Source organism: Clupea harengus, chromosome 7 (assembly GCF_900700415.2).
Source record: "Clupea harengus chromosome 7, Ch_v2.0.2, whole genome shotgun sequence".
NCBI classification, from domain to species: Eukaryota; Metazoa; Chordata; class Actinopteri; order Clupeiformes; family Clupeidae; genus Clupea; species Clupea harengus.
The window spans coordinates 29,219,564-29,237,063 of record NC_045158.1 but is presented as its reverse complement, the minus strand read 5'-3'; the positions used below and the strand labels follow the sequence as shown (position 1 = coordinate 29,237,063).

The window sequence follows — 17,500 nt, the reverse complement described above, 5'->3', positions numbered from 1 at the left end:
AACAGCTACACTCTCACATTAATAAACACACACCCTTTACCTCAGTGGAACAGCTACACACTCTCACTCAACACACCCTTTACCTCAGTGGAACAGCTACACTCTCTCATTAATCAACACGAACAGCTACACTCTCATCTATAAACACACCCTTTACCTCAGTGGAACAGGAACAGCTACACTCTCACATTAATAAACACACCCTTTACCTCAGTGGAACAGCTACACTCTCACATTAATAAACACACCCTTTACCTCAGAACAAGAACAGCTACACTCTCACATTAATAAACACACACCCTTTACTTCAGTGGAACAGCTACACACTGACATTAATAAACACACCCTTTACCTCAGAGCAGGAACCGCTACACTCTCTCATTAATCAACACGAACAGCTACACTCTCATCTATAAACACACCCTTTACCTCAGTGGAACAGGAACAGCTACACTCTCACATTAATAAACACACCCTTTACCTCAGTAGAACAGCTACACTCACACACTAATAAACACACCCTTTACGCTACACTCTGACATTAATAAACACCCTTTACCTCAGTGGAACAGCTACACTCTCACATTAATAAACACACCCTTTACCTCAGTGGAACAGCTACACTCTCACACTAATAAACACACCCTTTAACTCAGTGGAACAGGAACAGCTACACTCTCACATTAATAAACACACCCTTTACCTCAGAACAGCTACACTCACACTAATAAACACACCCTTTACCTCAGTGGAACAGCTACACACTCACACTGACATTAATAAACACACCCTTTAACTCAGTAGAACAGATACACTCTGACACTAATCAACACACCCTTTACCTCAGAACAGCTACACGCTCTCATTAATAAACACACCCTTTACCTCAGTGGAACAGCTACACTCTCACACTGGTTTAGTTGTACTGATGGCCACGTATAGAACACTGGGTTTACACTCCCAACCGTTTGAAACCCAGGGGAAGCCATCATCTGAGCTCTGGGGCCTAATAGACCACCTCAGCCTCTGAGCTCTGGGGCCTAACAGACCACCTCAAACATAAGGCTGCCCTTCATTAGGGAAGCCCTTCAGCTTCTCTGCACATCTTGTTGAATCCTCTTTAACTTGTTCCACTTTGCTGTGCTCTGATTTCCCAAAAAACATTTCTGGCTGACCTACAAATCTGAACACAAACAGTCGAATGAACGCAAACTCGTAATAACAGGAGCACGACGATACACATTATGAAACCATTACAACCAAGTAACAACCACCTTGAATCTCCCTCTCTCTCGTACACGCATACAGGCGCACGCACCCGCGCGCACACATCCAGATGATGGCAGTTCTATATTACCACGAGAGGCCAACGGTAACAATGACTACACGAGTCTGTGTGTCTGGTCTAATATGAAATGCAGAGATGTGTTCGTTTTCCTCCTCTCGTTGGCATTACATAACACGACAGGGTGATACACCACCGCTTCGCCGTGTTCAGTGCCTCCATCCGAGAGAGAGAACGGCTCGAGACATCCTTTACAACCGCCAACCGCCAGCTCCCCAGAGCTGTCTCTATCGCTTCCACATAGCCTTACTTCCAGTCGGCTGAATAACAGTAACGGAGCATCTCCTTCCCCTCCTCCTCGCTTCTCTCTGCTTTTCTTCAGACCACGACACCGCTGACACAGACATAGCCTCCACTCCACTCGCGATTCATTGTCTCCGTGCCGTTGTGGATGGAAGCGTTTTTTTTACTAACAACGCAAACACTACCACGACGTAACGAGAGGTGTGTTGAAACGAATTAGGAGAATCTAGAACGAGTAACGTTAGGCTGCAGCGGCTATCTATGTACAAGCTAGTGCCATTCTCCTTCACCATTCATTTGCCACATAACGGTAGATACTTACTGTTCACAGCCGCACAAAGACCGCTTTCGATGCGCAAATTCGTCCTTGTTTCATTGACACGTTTTCCTTCCTGTCTGTTGCACTCCGTGGTCCAGTGTGTTCGCTGGGGTTGTAGTGGGGATGCGCTCTACGGGCTATTCGCACCCTTCGAGGCGGCAGTGGGATGATGGCAGCATCAGCGGATGCGTGTATCAGCTGGTTCACACACACCCACCTCCGCCACGCCTCTCTGCCACACGCTAGAAACGCCCCCCCCCCCCCCCCACAGCTCTCCCATGGGGCATGCGCCACAGGAATGCGACCACAGTTTAGTCTGACTTTCAATTGTAGTCATTCATCTGGACAGTGATGCTGACAGGAGAGAGGAATGCGGTTTTTTTCTCAAATCCACCATTAGTCAGGTGTCATAATGGAGGTGTCACCTGTGATAGGCCTCCAATGTTGCCTAAAAATGTTTGCCAGATTCATAGTGATCATCCCACATGGATATGACCTTTAGCAGTTCTATAGAAACTAAATTTAGACAGACAACCTCAGTATACCCCCGCCGGGGATGGGGGGGGGGGGGGGGCGGCGGGTGCAGTCCAAATGGGCCCCTACTCCGCCTGTCAACAACTATCAAGAATTTTCGATTAACTTTGATAGTGACATCATGCATCACTCTGTGACAGTGAGGAGCTGGTAGTGACATCATGCACTCTGTGACAGAGAGGAGCTGGTAGTGACATCATGAACTCTGTGACAGAGAGGAGCTGATAGTGACATCATGAACTCTGTGACAGAGAGGAGCTGATAGTGACATCATGAACTCTGTGACAGTGAGGAGCTGATAGTGACATCATGCACTCTGTGACAGAGAGGAGCTGATAGTGACATCATGCACTCTGTGACAGAGAGGAGCTGATAGTGACATCATGAACTCTGTGACAGTGAGGAGCTGCACCCTGGACAGGCTCCTGTAGTCACGGCCGTAGCAGGATCAGCACCGTGACACTTTATATCTTTATAGACACTTTTAAGTTCAACAGTTTAAAATGCACTCAATACAATCAGCCCCATAATGTGTCCAGTGTTATCAAGTGGTCTGTTAAATGTGTTGTGTGTTGTGTGCAAGTATTGAGTCACGAAGAAAGATGTTCAAAGTCGCCTGCTCTGTGCTCAGGGCTAGCTGTGGGGGCCTGACGTGTTTGCGTGGTGGTGCTGGATAGATTGTTATATAATCCTCCAATAATAATGTGAACTCTGTATAAAATGTATTCATTAGCCTTTATTAGTTTTGCATCTTATAATAAACCACAATTATTCAACATTTAAAAAAATCCTACAAAAATAATCCTAATTTTCTCTAGTTTTGTCCTCTGTGAAGAATTTGTTTGTTGCTGAAAAGAAAAAAAGACAGTCCCCAGTTTCCCAAACTCTGCAGTCCTGACTTGCATCCATTCACAAATTCACTGGTGACAGCAACATGGTGGAGTTGCCATGGAAACAGCCTTCCATCAAATGCCAGGCTTGGCTTTGTGTCATGTGACTGAGTCGAGGTCATGTGACTGAGTAGAGATGTATTCCTGTGGCACAGCTGTAAAACACTGTGTACATCTCTGTGTGTACCTGTACCTTTGTGTACAGGTGTTTGTGTGTGTGTGTGTATGTTAGTGCATGTGTGTGCATAAGTGTGTGTACTGTATGTGTGTCTGCGTGTGTGTGTGGTGTGCCTCAGAAGAACAGAGAGAAAGAGAAGTGAAGAGGAGGATGTTCATGGTAAGCGAGAGAAGGAGAGATATAGAGAGAGAAGGAGAGAGGGAGAGATATAGAGAGAGGAGGAGATAGAGAGATAGGCAGAGAGAGGAGGAGTGATGGACAGAGAGAAGGAGAGATATAAAGAGATAGAGAGATAAACAGAGAGAGAGGGAGAGATAGACAGAGAGAAGGAGTGATAGACAGAGAGAGGAGAGATAGACAGAGAGAAGGAGAGATAGAGAGAGAGAGAAGGAGAGATAGACAGAGAGAGGAGAGATAGACAGAGAGAGAAGGAGAGATATAAAGAGATAGAGAGATAGACAGAGAGAGAGGGAGAGATAGACAGAGAGAAGGAGTGATAGACAGAGAGAGAAGGAGTGATAGACAGAGAGAGGAGAGATAGACAGAGAGAGAAGGAGTGATAGACAGAGAGAGAAGGAGAGATAGACAGAGAGAGGAGAGATAGACAGAGAGAAGGAGAGATAGACAGAGAGAGAAGGAGTGATAGGCAGAGAGAGGGAGAGATATAAAGAGATAGAGAGATAGACAGAGAGAATGAGAGATAGATAGAGAGAAAGGTGTGTTACATCACAAATAATAGCCCTGCTGTGTGCTGTACTCAGAATGCCTCCTAACTTCAGATGTAGGGGAAGGTAGATTTGCATTACATAAGCTTCCATAAAGAGACGGTCCACTTTGATGTTCGCTGAGATATCAGATAGCTTCTAGATCCAGGCTGGGTGCACCCCTTCTGCAGAAATCTTCATGATGATGATATTTGACACATGTCTTAACACTATGAAAATACAGTGCAATAGATTCTACAATGTACCAAGCTGCTACGACAGAGACAGGGGAAAATACATATGATTAAAGGTATTTAATTGTGTTTTAAGGGAAAAAGAATAAACAGAGAAAATATAATGTTAAACCTATGTAAAGATGGTGGTGACTGCCTGAACATTAAAGAACATTTAACAACTGATAAAATGCTTCAGTGAATATTTCACTCTCTTGGAAGATTTAAATGTGAATAATTAGCTCATTTTTATTCACCCAATCCTCCCTACAATGCCGCAAACGACTGAATCTGATTCCAGATGAGCCTGAACCGGTCTAACCCAAATCTGACACGTCCACAGTCTCTGCTGTACAGAGATCCTCTTAAGCCTGACTCCTCTTAGCTCCAACTGACACGCCGTTGATGATACTCCCTCTAGTGGTGGATCTGTGTTAAGCCGCTCTCACAGCTCCCTCTAGTGGTGGATCTGTATTAAGCCGCTCTCACAGCTCCCTCTAGTGGTGGATCTGTATTAAGCCGCTCTCACAGCTCCCTCTAGTGGTGGATCTGTATTAAGCCGCTCTCACAGCTCCCTCTAGTGGTGGATCTGTGTTAAGCCGCTCTCACAGTTCGTAGTAATCCACCTGGGCCCCGGAGGGGTAGTCGTCCTCCAGGAGGAGCCTCATGAGCTTGGCGCTGGACTCCCCGCAGCTCAGCAGCTGGCCCTGTAGAAACATGGAGCAGAGGGAGTCCCTCAGCTCCAGATCCCCCGAGGAGCAGCGCGCCTGCGTCTGCATGTCTGTGTCCAGGGGACCTGGACGAGAAAGGGGACCGACACTGAGGTGGGTGGCTGTGGTTGGGAAGAGTTTAGTTTAGGTGTCAAGATTATTTTACTAATGAGTAAAGTTTTAAGCTGCAGAGCAAAATATACTGGTCTAATGTTGTGGATGCAGTGCATTAAATGGTAAATAGACTGCATTTATATATAGAGCTTTTGTACTCACTGAGCACTCAAAGCACTTAACGGATGAATGCCTCAGATGTCTACCCATCTAGACACACTGATGGTGGACGCCAACCGGCACATCTGGAGTGGTATGGGGGTTCAGTGCCTTGCTCAAGGACACTTTGACACTTGGTGAGGAGGATTGAACACGCAACCCTCTTACTGCCGGACGACGCCTCTACCCCCTGATCCACTATCACCCCCAAATCAGACGCCTTTACCCCCTGATCCACTATCACCCCCAAATCAGAGTTCCTAATCCAGGTTTGGGGTTAGTTTGAGGGCAGCGTCACGGTTCCTTACCGGGGGAGTAGTTGAGCACCTTCACGTCAGGCTCCTCCTCCGCCCGCCAGCACACGGAACATCATGTTGCGGGCGGCCTTGCCGGTGCAGTAGAGGACCCAGGAGGGGAACGCCTGAGTGTGTGTGTGTGTGTGTGTGTGTGTGTGTGCACAGAGGGAGCTGAGGTTCACCACGGTCCGCCACAGGCCCTGTCGCCGTGGAAACGCCAACAGACAGGGTTGGGGAGTAACTACATGTAAGTTACATGTAACTGAGTTACGTTATTAAATTACTAAATCAATGTAATTATAATCTGTTACAGTTACTGAGGAAAAAAGAATGAAATTACAGGCACCAATCAGAATGTCGGTGATCACAAATGGGTATATCTGAATATAGCTTACGAGTAGAACATAACATTCATTCTGTTGTTTTACATCTGTTCGCCGTCTAGACAGGCTCCATTTATTTGGCAGTACGCGCTCAAATTTTGAGCATTGTAATTGATTGGTTCTTCTTGGTTCGATCTCAATCTCCTGGCAACGTTCGCCCCATTCACTCACCAGCGTTGTTGATCAGCAGCAAGTGATCAACATCCAGGCGTCCCGCTTCCTTCGCCATCCTCACTGTGTGGGCCAGCCCCTCCTGCTTACTCAGGTCCGCCCCCACGCAGCACACGGCCAGCCCCGCCACCCCCGCCGCCCCCGCGCCGGCGCCCGAGTCCTGGATCTCCGCCTGCAGCTCCCTGAGACGCTCCTCGGAACGCGCCACCAGGACCAGAGCGGAGCCGGGTTGGACCAGGGCGGACACCTGGAGGGCCAGCGTGCGCCCGTAGCCCCGCGAGGCTCCGGTGATGATGCACAGGACCCGCCCGAGGTCCCTGCTCGCCCCGTCGAACAGTTCGGATATTGTGCGGCGGGACTCCATCGCCGGGGTTGGAAGCCTGAGTGTCCAGGCTGTGCAGAGACATCCAGCCCTTTTATGAAGAGCACAAGACCCCCTTTGAGGAGAGCAAAGAAGCGGAACGGACGAGCTGATCTGCCGTGAAACGGCCTCAGCGTGGCTCAAAGAGAAGATCAGGAAATGACTCAGCTGATATCTGGAGTCTGAGGGGCTTATCTAGACACAGAATCAAAGCCTTTGCATTGCAAACATGTCGGTTGAGACCATGGATAGAGATAAGGTCCTAATATAGGTTCTGGGTCTTAACACTGCTCTGATTTTTCTAGGTCAGGTCAGGATATTCTGGTGACATATCAGACCAGAACCTCTTGGTGGACCTCTTAGCTGATCCTTGAAGAGAGCTCAATTTAAAATTATATTCTCCTTAAAATGTACTGATTAGGAATACAAAATGATTGGAGGTGTTACTATATAGTAATTTAGATATACAAACACACCTATGTCAAATTAACTGATTCCACCATTTTGAAGTCATGGGTGCCCAAGGGAAGACTAGAGGATCGTTATCAGGTGGAAGGGCATTCAAAATGAAGATCTTGAGTAAGATGGTCATGCTGAGAGGGGGGAGCGGAGAGGTTAGAAACAACAACACTCTGAAAGTCATGATGTTCTTCTAGTATTGAACACTTACAGGTCAGAGGTCATTCATGGTAAGCAGAAGTTATTTTACCTTTGGTTCATTTGGTTTTACATTAGGTTCTCGCTTTCCACTTTCAACACACTCACAGCAGATTGGTTGATTTCAGGATTCCACTTTCAACACACTCACAACAGATTGGTTGATTTCAGGATTCCACTTTCAACACCCTCACAGCAGAATTGGTTGATTTCAGGATTCCACTTTCAACACCCTCACAGCAGAATTGGTTGATTTCACGATGTTGCCATGGGTAACAGAGTTCTCCATGCCTAATGTCATCACCAGACTCTCCACCAATCTTCATATGATCATCACAAGGGCTGAGATAGTCTGAGATAGTCCCCTTATCAACACCTCAGACCCGGCCGATCACCAGATGTCTCCACGTGTCTCGTGATGTCTCCACGTGTCTCGTGATGTCTCTGGGAACCGTTTCTGTCTCTTTGAGGGGGTTTCAAAGCGGTGTTGGAAAGGCATATTGTCCTATCTTGTTCCAGATTGCACGCATGCCATATATAGAAATACGTTCATTGTATTTTCAGTACATTTAATACTGTTACTGTACAATATTGGCATGTTGCAGTATAGTGTATGTCAGTAAAGCTTTAGTTTGACATGTTAGCCTGGGCGGGGGTGTTACTGTAATCAGATATTTAATGAAACATTTTCTGTCCGTTTGGGATTACATTGGACAAAGTCAGATGCTCTTTGGCCACTGAATCACATTGTTCTCTAAACTGAAGTATAATCAGTCCTTGGAGAGAGGATGAGAGTGCTGATGAGAAAATTAATTAATTCATGAATTCATTAATTCTACCTAAAGTCAGTTTTGATCAGCTTTAGGATGTTTCTACTAAAATGGCAGTTTCCATTTCCACGCTTGAAGATCTACTAACTTCAAGGTGATTGTAGAGGATTTAGTGACAAATAACCAAAGAACAGTTTAAAGTCAAACAGATTTCTTCAGAGGCCTGAATCATATAAGATAATAAAACCATCCAGACAAAATTAATTAATTCATTAATTCTACCTAAAGTCAGTTTTGATCAGCTTTAGGATGTTTCTACTAAATGGCAGTTTCCATTTCCACGCTTGAAGATCTACTAACTTCAAGGTGTTTGTAGAGGATTTAGTGTCAAATAACCCAAGAACAGTTTAAAGTCAAACAGATTTCTTCAGAGGCCTGAATCATATAAGATAATAAAACCATCCAGACAAAATCAAACAACAACAAACCCCTGTCAGAGTGAAGAAAGACCCAGAAAGGGAGAAGGAGGTGAAGAGAGAGAGAGAGCGAGAAAGATGAGGGGGGGAGATAGAGAGAAGGTGCCAGAAGACGCGAGTGCCGTCCCCACCGTGCTGCCAGGTGGCCACAGCTGTCACATGCCCCCGCCCCTCACATTTGACGAGCAGGCCCAGCTGATAGACAGATATAACCCGAGGGCTCCAAAGTGGCTCGTTCCAAATTTTAAAAAGAAAAAAATGTCCCTGCTTTGGCAAAATAATGTCACGTAAAAGAGTAGGGAGGCGAAGACATTTCTGTGATTGTTTAGCACCGTGCCCGGTAGTTATCTTAGTAGTTATCTTAGTAGTTATCCAGGAGTTATCTTAGTAGTTATCTTAGTTAGGTTCCCCGTTATTCCACCTCACCCCAAACCCCCCACCCACCCCCTGAGTGCCTGCAGTGGTACAGCTGAAGAGAGGGGGCTATTTTAGAGTGTGGTAGTGGCAACGGAATGCACAGTTGCTCTTTATCAGGGGGCTTAAACGCAAGGACAGGATTGGCTAGTCGAGACACAAGAAGAGGCTCGTTCATTCATTCATTCATTCTCTCATTCATTCACTGTGTCAGGGTTTTCCGTCCACATCTGAGATCGGACCGCTGGAGAGATCATGGACATCGTGGAGGTGTTCGAATCCGAGGGGAAGGGCCGAGGCCTCCGGGCGTCCAGGGAGTTATGGGCCGGAGACGTGCTCTTCGTAGAGGCCAGCTATGCAGCCGTTGTGTTTGACAGGTATGAGAACGACCAGGCTCCCCGGAGACCCATGGCACGTTGGCATGAGCTGCGTGAGATCAAATGGAGAGCACAGAACAGAATAGAACTCTCATGTCATGTCTTAATGTAGAGCACAGAACAGGATAGAACTCTCATATCATGTCTGAATGTGGAGCACAGAACAGGATAGAACTCTCATGTCATGTCTGAATGTGGAGCACAGAACAGAATAGAACTCTCATATCATGTCTGAATGTGGAGCACAGAACAGGATAGAACTCTCATATCATGTCTTAATGTAGAGCACAGAACAGGATAGAACTCTCATGTCATGTCTGAATGTGGAGCACAGAACAGAATAGAACTCTCATATCATGTCTGAATGTGGAGCACAGAACAGAATAGAACTCTCATATCATGTCTGAATGTGGAGCTGAAATTGTCTTTTTATTGTTTTTCATTTATCAAGAAGTAATACAACAAATACCATTTTTTATTCAGTTATTTTTCACAAGGAATTAGACTTCTCAAATGAAATGAGGAACTTGTTGTTGTTTAGCAATGTCAGGGTTCATGTTTGCATTGTGTTTGGGACTGATGTTGCTATCTGGAGATACTGGCCCTTCTCCTGGCCTTTCCACCAAAGTAATCCCTTGTTAATAGTGAGAGATAGCTGATCTGCTTGAAGTGCAGGGAGGACATGGTGATAATGCTGCCCTGTGCCACGTCAGATCAGTTCAGGCTTACGCGTGACCTAGATGACCACAGGAAGGGCGCTAGTTCCACTGTTTAACCACGGTAACGCTAGCTCCACTGTTTAACCACGGTAACGCTAGTTGCACTGTTTAACCACGGTAACGATAGTTCCACTGTTTGACCACGGTAACGCTAGTTCCACTGTTAAACCATGGTAAAATGGCATAGAGCACATATCACTATCTGAGCATCACATGGTGAACAACAGTCCTTTACCTTGTTACCCTGTTTTACAACTCAAATTCATCCCACCTACTCTGAAATGGAACATTGTCCAAAGCTCCCACAGCAGTTAAACTGGGAGGACATTTTTGGAACCATTGTAGTAGACATGGCATCATGGCAATATTAAAAGTTTTCCAACGTATGTTTTCAACAACTCTGTTAGGAATTCTTGCATAAATACAGATTCCCGTATTTAAAAAACGGTCATGTCACTGAACCCAGCACACAATTGGTTAACTCTTTCCACCACACTGTTCATTTCCTGTGTCTGTTTTCCTAAGGCTGGTCTATCGGCTCATTTGGCCTGTCATTACCAGATCAGTCTCTCATTGTCTGTTTACAATGGCATGAATGTAGGCAAATACAAATGACACACAGCACCACCACCCAGCCTGCCTTGTTGGCGCGTACGTGATTGTCTGCCCTGCCATAAATACATCATGACATTATACACGTTATGTGCGTATAATACATACCTGGCTTTGAAAGTAATGGAAGGATGAAATCAAACAGACCTAGAGGACATGCCAGAAAGGGTGGATCAGATTTAGAGTCAGTGTTAGAGTCAGAGTGTGTTGGCCTGTGTGTCTTAAACAGTCTTGAGAACACATTATAGTTTCATCAAATAAAATAAAATAAGGCTTAGACAAATGCAACAAACACATACCTAGTTCTACATTTATTTAAATGTATTTTGTAGGTTATATCTTTGAGCACAGATATTGATCTAGGTCAGTGGTTCTCAAACTTTTTCTGTCATTCCCCACTTTGAACAAGGGGGCCTTTTCAAGCCCCACCTGTCCCTCATCGCAACCATAAAATGGTAGGCCAAGCTTAAAATTGTCAATTATTGAAATAACCTCAAGTAATAACAAATAGCATCTTATTTAGGTCAGCAAATGCATATTGCTTGGAGTGATTTCATGTTTCATGTTGTAGTGTATTGTTGTTATGGACATGCACACATGGACGGATTATGAAACCTTGGGTCAGGACCTGTAACAAAATACACCGCTTCCAACCACAAATAAGAGATACATTTAAGCCACCTCTGATATTAACAAATACAAAGTCTAAAAACAATTGACAGCAAAAAAAGTTAATAACAGCGACTTCACGCAGAGGCTCTGGTTTAGGCCCCCCCTGAGCTCTTGGGCCCTTGGGCCTGGTAGGCCCGTTCCGTAATCCATCCCTGCACGCACACAGTATTGTATTTCTTTCTGTTGACGGACTTTTACTTTGACATCATACTCGTCTCGTGGGATAGGGAACAACTGTGACAGTTAGCAACGCACATATTAAATTACGCTTTTCCTCGTACCCTGGAAAACAATGACTACGTTTTTTCGCTGTCTCACACTGTGATAAATATGTTTAGGTGACCTATGTTTAAATTCTATGAACTGTGTTGGTTCGTTGAAACGTAAAATGTAATTATTATTAATTTAGATAGGCTACTTTACGTTCTAATATGTGACCGTTAGCACTCCATTCATTCATAACTCAGTTGGTGGCAGACGTTGGCACTTATTAGCCAGCTGTGCTGTAATCTGTTGTTGCTCTGATTCTTGGTGTAATGAATCTAATAGTAACTTTCTGTGTTTAGTTAAAATACCTTGTAAGTATTTTCCGTTTCCTGTGTATTATGGTTTCACTCATAAGTTTTCACCTGACATCAATAAAGGAGCAAGACGCTCTCTACCTGGCTCGTGAAATCAAGTTAGGCTGACTGTTGAACTGACTCAACACACTGGACGTGTAAAACACGTAGCGAGAAGCCGAGAACAGTACACAGCCCTAACTAAACTAAACTAAACTAAAGTTTTTTTTAATTGTCCCGCTGCAATTAATACGCCGACGTCAATCAAAAGCTATTGTCTATAAAGGAAAGCATTTGCCATAGAAAAAATATAAATCTCCCGTTTATCGCGCCCCACCTGTCACGTCTCTGAGCCCCACCAGTGAGGCGCACCCCACACTTTGAGAAACACTGATCTAGGTGATGTGACAAGATTTTTGCAGTTACAGAACACACTCCCTTACTGAAGGTGCACGTCAGTGTTCTAGATTTCTGTGTGGTCTGAAATACAGTGAAATTGATTTTTTATGTGTGCACAAACGACACTTAAATTTGCTGCAGTGTATACCTGTATATCTAATATATTTAAGTGTGTAGCTCTGTGTATATCTGTTTATCTAATATATTTAAGTGTGTAGCTCTGTGTATATCTGTTTATCTAATATATTTAAGTGTCTAGCTCAGTGTATCCCGGTATCTAATATATTTAAGTGTCTAGCTCAGTGTCTTTCTCTTCATCATTTTTGTCGCTATGCTGCCCCTTGGCATCTAATTGTGTTTTGCTCTACGTTGTCGTCGCAGTATGGCAGCAAATGTGTGTCACAGCTGTTTCCGTCGGCAACAGAAGCTGCAGCGGTGCGGCTCCTGCAAGTTTGCTCAGTATTGCGACCGCACCTGCCAGAGAGCAGGCTGGGAGGAGCACAAGATCGAGTGTCCCGCCATCAAGGCCTACGCCAAGGTGCCCAACGAGAACGTACGGTAAGGGACCGGTCCTCCTGACTGACCACCAAAAGACAAGATTTGGTTTGGGGTCAGTCTTTATAAATTGAAATGCTGAAAAATGACAACATGATTGTTGTGTATTGTTGACATATAAACCTCTCAGTGAATCAGTGGCATAGTTGCTTAGTTGTTGTGATGTGTTCTTATGATGTGTACATGCTCATGCAACATTTATTCATTTTTTTCTTCAACATTTCATCTTCAGTTGTACTGGGAATAATAAGGAGGATCAATTGCAGTGTGCAAGTTTACAAAGATTTAAATATGATTCTGCATTAATGTCTAAATATCTCTGATTAATATGCAATCTGATCCCTGCCTCATATTCGCTGTCGAGCACACACAGATCAATTGTAGTGTGCACAAAGTTTACAAAGATTTAAATATGATTCTGCATTAATGTGTATATATCTGTGATTAATATGCAATCTGATCCCTGCCTCATATTCGCTGTCGAGCACACACACACACAGTAAAGGTCAAAGGTCAAGGGTCATATTCTGTGTGTGTGTGTTCGTCAGGCTCGCCGCGCGCATCTTCTGGCGCCAGGACAAGGAAGGGGGCATCGTGTCTGACCATCAGCTGACCTCCATAGATGACCTGGAGAACCACATCTCCGAATTGCCCGACGATGACATGCAGCAGCTCAAGATTGATATTCACAACTTCCTGGACTACTGGCCACGCAACAGCAAGCCACACAACGTGGACAGCATCTCCCACGTCATCGGAGTGGTAAGACAGCATCTCCCACGTCATCGGAGTGGTAAGACAGCATCTCCCACGTTATAGGAGTGGTGAGACAGCATCTCCCACATTATGGGAGTAAGACAGACAGCATCTCCCACATTATTGGTAAGACAGACAGACAGCATCTCCCACATTATAGGAGTGGTAAGACAGCATCTCCCACAGACAGCATCTCCCACATTATGGTAAGACAGCATCTCCCACATTATTGGTAAGACAGCGAGTGGTAAGACAGCATCTACCACATTATAGGAGGGGTGAGACAGCATCTCCCCCTAGGAGTGGTAAGACAGACAGCATCTCCCACATTATGGGGGGGTAAGACAGCATCTCCGGAGGGGTGAGACAGCATAGGAGGGGTAAGACAGACAGCATCTCCCCCTAGGAGTGGTAAGACAGACAGCATCTCCCACATCATAGGAGTGGTAAGACAGCATCTCCCACATTATAGGAGGGGTGAGACAGCATCTCCCCCTAGGAGTGGTAAGACAGCATCTCCCACATCATAGGAGTGGTAAGACAGCATCTCCCACATTATGGGAGTGGTAAGACAGACAGCATCTCCCACATTATAGGGGGGTAAGACAGACAGCATCTCCCACATTATGGTAAGACAGACAGCATCTCCCACATCTTAGGAGGGGTAAGACAGCCTCTCTGTCCTCTCCTGTCTCTCTTTCCCACATCATAAAGGAAACACAAACTATAAATGAATATCTGCGCATATCTGGTGAAACACATACATGTACGAAAAAAACACACAAAGAGAGAGAAGCCAGCCGCATTGGTTGGCGCAACTGAGAAATACTGAGAAAATCTGTGTCAAGCATCGCACTGATTCCTGTCCTCATTCCTCATATGCTTCCAGATAAACTGCAATGGTTTCACGGTCAGTGACCAGCGGGGGCTGGCAGCCGTAGGGGTGGGCATCTTCCCCAACCTCTGCCTGGTCAACCACGACTGCTGGCCCAACTGCACCGTCGTCCTCAACCACGGCAAGTGAGTACCACGCTTCACCCAGGCCTGGCACTGCCACGCTACACTCAGGCCTGGCCCTCACACTCAAAGCCCCCGCGCTGACCCCCACCCAGGCCTGACACTCAAAGCCCCGCGCTGACCCCCACCCAGGCCTGACACTCAAAGCCCCCGCGCTGACCCCCACCCAGGCCTGACACTCAAAGCCCCCGCGCTGACCCCCACCCAGGCCTGACACTCAAAGCTCCCGCGCTGACCCCCACCCAGGCCTGACACTCAAAGCCCCCGCGCTGACCCCCACCCAGGCCTGACACTCAAAGCCCCCGCGCTGACCGTGGGGAGGGTACCTAGGAGGGGCTGGCGGGGGTTTTGATGATGACGGTTGGTGGAGACTGGTGGTGGTTCACCAGCTGAGGAAAGTCATTGGAGTTGAGCTAAAACAAATAGAAAAAATGAAAACGTAATCTGATTGTCTGATCTGCTAAGTGACTACATGTAAATGATTGTATGTTGTAATGGTCAATATAAGCGTAGACAAAATCAACAGACAACAGACTGTGTTAGTTTGGCCGTACAAAGGCCCCACGCATACTACAATGACTGTTCTTATGCAACACAGAAGATTATATCTCCTCTGATAAGGCTTTGAGTTTTTAGTGCCACACTATGGATGTTTCTGAGGATTGGTGAGGTAATCTCTGCTTCACAGCTGGCCAGATGAAAAAAGATCTGTTTCACTCATATTTCCATCCTCACTGATTAGTTCAGCTGTTGGTCTGCAAGCAGGGGATTATCATGTAATTTAAAAAATTACAATTTTGTCTTTTCTAAGTGATGAAAATTAGACTTTTCTGTGCTCCTGCGCACATGATTATAAAAACAACCAGGGCTAAATGCTCAGTTTTGAGTTTGTATTCTAGCACCCTGTGCAGTAAGATAAGATAGATAGATTCTCACAGCAGATATATTCAAATCAATCGAGACAATTCATCACAACCTGTAAGAACAAAGGTCTATGACCAAGGAATAGTGCCTGTCTTCACTGTTTCAGAGCATTAAAACATGTTCCGTATCCTATCTGAGCGGAGAGTGTGGACTCATACAGCGTGTTCAGTGTCTCTCAGTCAGGGCTGTTGGGTGGAGTTGAGGCGGAGCGGAGCAGAGGGAGTGTTGGGTGGAGTGGAGTGGGGTTGGAGTGTTGGGTGGAGTGGAGTGGAGTGTTGGGTGGAGTGGAGTGGAGTGGAGTGGAGTGGAGTGGAGTGGAGTGGAGTGTTGGGTGGAGTGGAGTGGAGTGGAGTGGAGTGGAGTGGAGTGTTGGGTGGAGTGGAGTGGAGTGTTGGGTGGAGTGGAGCGGAGTGTAGTGGAGTGTTGGGTGGGGTTTAGGTGGAGTGGAGTGGAGTGGAGTGTTGGGTTGAGGTGGAGCGGAGTGTTGGGTGGAGTGGAGTGTTGGGTGGAGTGGCGGGAGTGGAGTGTTGGGTGGGGTTGAGGTGGAGTGGAGTGTTGGGTTGAGGTGGAGGGAGTGTTGGGTTGAGGTGGAGTGGAGTGTTGGGTTGAGGTGGAGTTGGGTGGAGTGGAGTGTTGGGTGGGGTTTAGGTGGAGTGGAGTGGAGTGGAGTGGAGTGGAGTGGAGTGTTGGGTGGAGTGGAGTGGAGTGGAGTGGAGTGGAGTGGAGTGTTGGGTGGGGTTTAGGTGGAGTGGAGTGGAGTGGAGTGGAGTGTTGGGTGGGGTTTAGGTGGAGTGGAGTGGAGTGGAGTGGAGTGGAGTGGAGTGGAGTGTTGGGTGGAGTGGAGTGTTGGGTGGAGTGTTGAGTGGAGTGGAGTGGAGTGTTGGGTGGAGTGGAGTGTTGGGTGGAGTGTTGAGTGGAGTGGAGTGGAGTGTTGGGTGGAGTGGAGTGTTGGGTGGAGTGTTGAGTGGAGTGGAGTGGAGTGGAGTGTTGGGTGGGGTTGAGGTGGAGTGGAGTGTTGGGTGGAGTTGAGGTGGAGTGTTGGGTGGAGTGTTGGGTTGAGGTGGAGCGGAGTGGAGTGGAGTGTTGGGTGGAGTGGAGTGGAGTGGAGTGGAGTGGAGTGGAGTGTTGGGTTGAGGTGGAGTGGAGTGTTGGGTGGGGTGGAGTGTTGGGTGGAGTGGAGTGGAGCGGAGCGGAGGGAGTGTTGGGAAAGAAGTAGTCGAGGAAGACTAACTGGTGTGTTTATGTTTATGAGGGAAAAAAAAAACAACTGTTGTTTTGTTTTTCAGTCAGTCGGCCGTGAACAAAATGTACCACTCGTACAGGAGGTGGGTCAGTCCAGTCTAGCACAAACTGTCCTTTCCTTCACATGGATCATCCATCTTCTTTTCTTGTCTCCATCCACTGGTCTTCCTACCTTCATCCCTATTTCACAATCAACTACCCCACTACTCGCTCAGAGCACTATTAACCCACTACTCACTCAGAAGGAGGACCATTTCACCACAGATCCATTCCTGATCCATTTCAGATCCATTCCTGATCCATTTCAGATCCATTCCTGATCCATTTCAGATCCATTCCTGATTCCACTGGTATTTCCCAGGTGACTCCCATTGGACACTCCTGATTCAACCAATCACAAATGGAATAGAATAGAATATATTTATTTGTCATTGCACAAGTACAACGAAATTAAGGTAGCAGCTCTCAGACACAAAAACAATACAAATATTGATTGAACATATATATATATATATACATATTTACACTATAAAAACACAAGACATATAACACAACAGAGAGACAAATACAGGTCAGTTTTGTGCATTGTCCTAAGCCTATTGGTTGGTTGGCAGAGATGAACCAGGATGTACTAACTAATATAACGGCTGAATTGAGTTCTGTATAGTGATGGAGGAGTTTGGATCTCACTTGGTTAATGCCTCTGGGTG

At 46.1% G+C, this 17,500-nt stretch overlaps 3 protein-coding genes across 5 annotated transcripts in view; 1 reads left to right on the top strand and 2 right to left on the bottom strand.

The window, feature by feature from the left end:
- Positions 1-2,378, bottom strand: part of lzts3b (leucine zipper, putative tumor suppressor family member 3b) — a 15,636-nt gene extending 13,258 nt beyond the window's left edge. Inside the window, exons 1-2 of the mRNA XM_042708133.1 lie at positions 2,370-2,378; positions 1,911-1,954 (exon numbers count right to left, since the gene is read on the bottom strand). Coding sequence (XP_042564067.1) covers positions 1,911-1,954; positions 2,370-2,378 — 53 coding nt within the window. The remainder of the gene's footprint in view (positions 1-1,910; positions 1,955-2,369) is intronic.
- Positions 2,379-5,051: 2,673 nt separating this feature from the next.
- On the bottom strand, positions 5,052-6,643 carry sprb (sepiapterin reductase b). The gene is given in 4 exon segments (XM_042708132.1): positions 5,052-5,242; positions 5,738-5,783; positions 5,785-5,966; positions 6,280-6,643. Coding segments are annotated over 4 exon segments (783 nt in total).
- A 2,373-nt stretch (positions 6,644-9,016) lies between these two features.
- smyd1b (SET and MYND domain containing 1b) overlaps positions 9,017-17,500 on the top strand; it is a 17,941-nt gene continuing 9,457 nt past the window's right edge. For 2 of the 3 annotated variants that reach the window (XR_004164054.2, XM_031571092.2), the window contains exons 1-5: positions 9,018-9,334; positions 12,678-12,854; positions 13,400-13,613; positions 14,497-14,627; positions 16,835-16,873. Coding sequence is in view for 2 of the 3 variants with exons in the window: in XM_031571092.2 (XP_031426952.1) it covers positions 9,213-9,334; positions 12,678-12,854; positions 13,400-13,613; positions 14,497-14,627; positions 16,835-16,873 (683 nt within the window). In the remaining variant the exon portion in view is untranslated. Of the gene's footprint in view, positions 9,335-12,677; positions 12,855-13,399; positions 13,614-14,496; positions 14,628-16,834; positions 16,874-17,500 lie in introns of all 3 variants that reach the window. The other variant, XM_031571093.2, reaches the window with a different exon arrangement.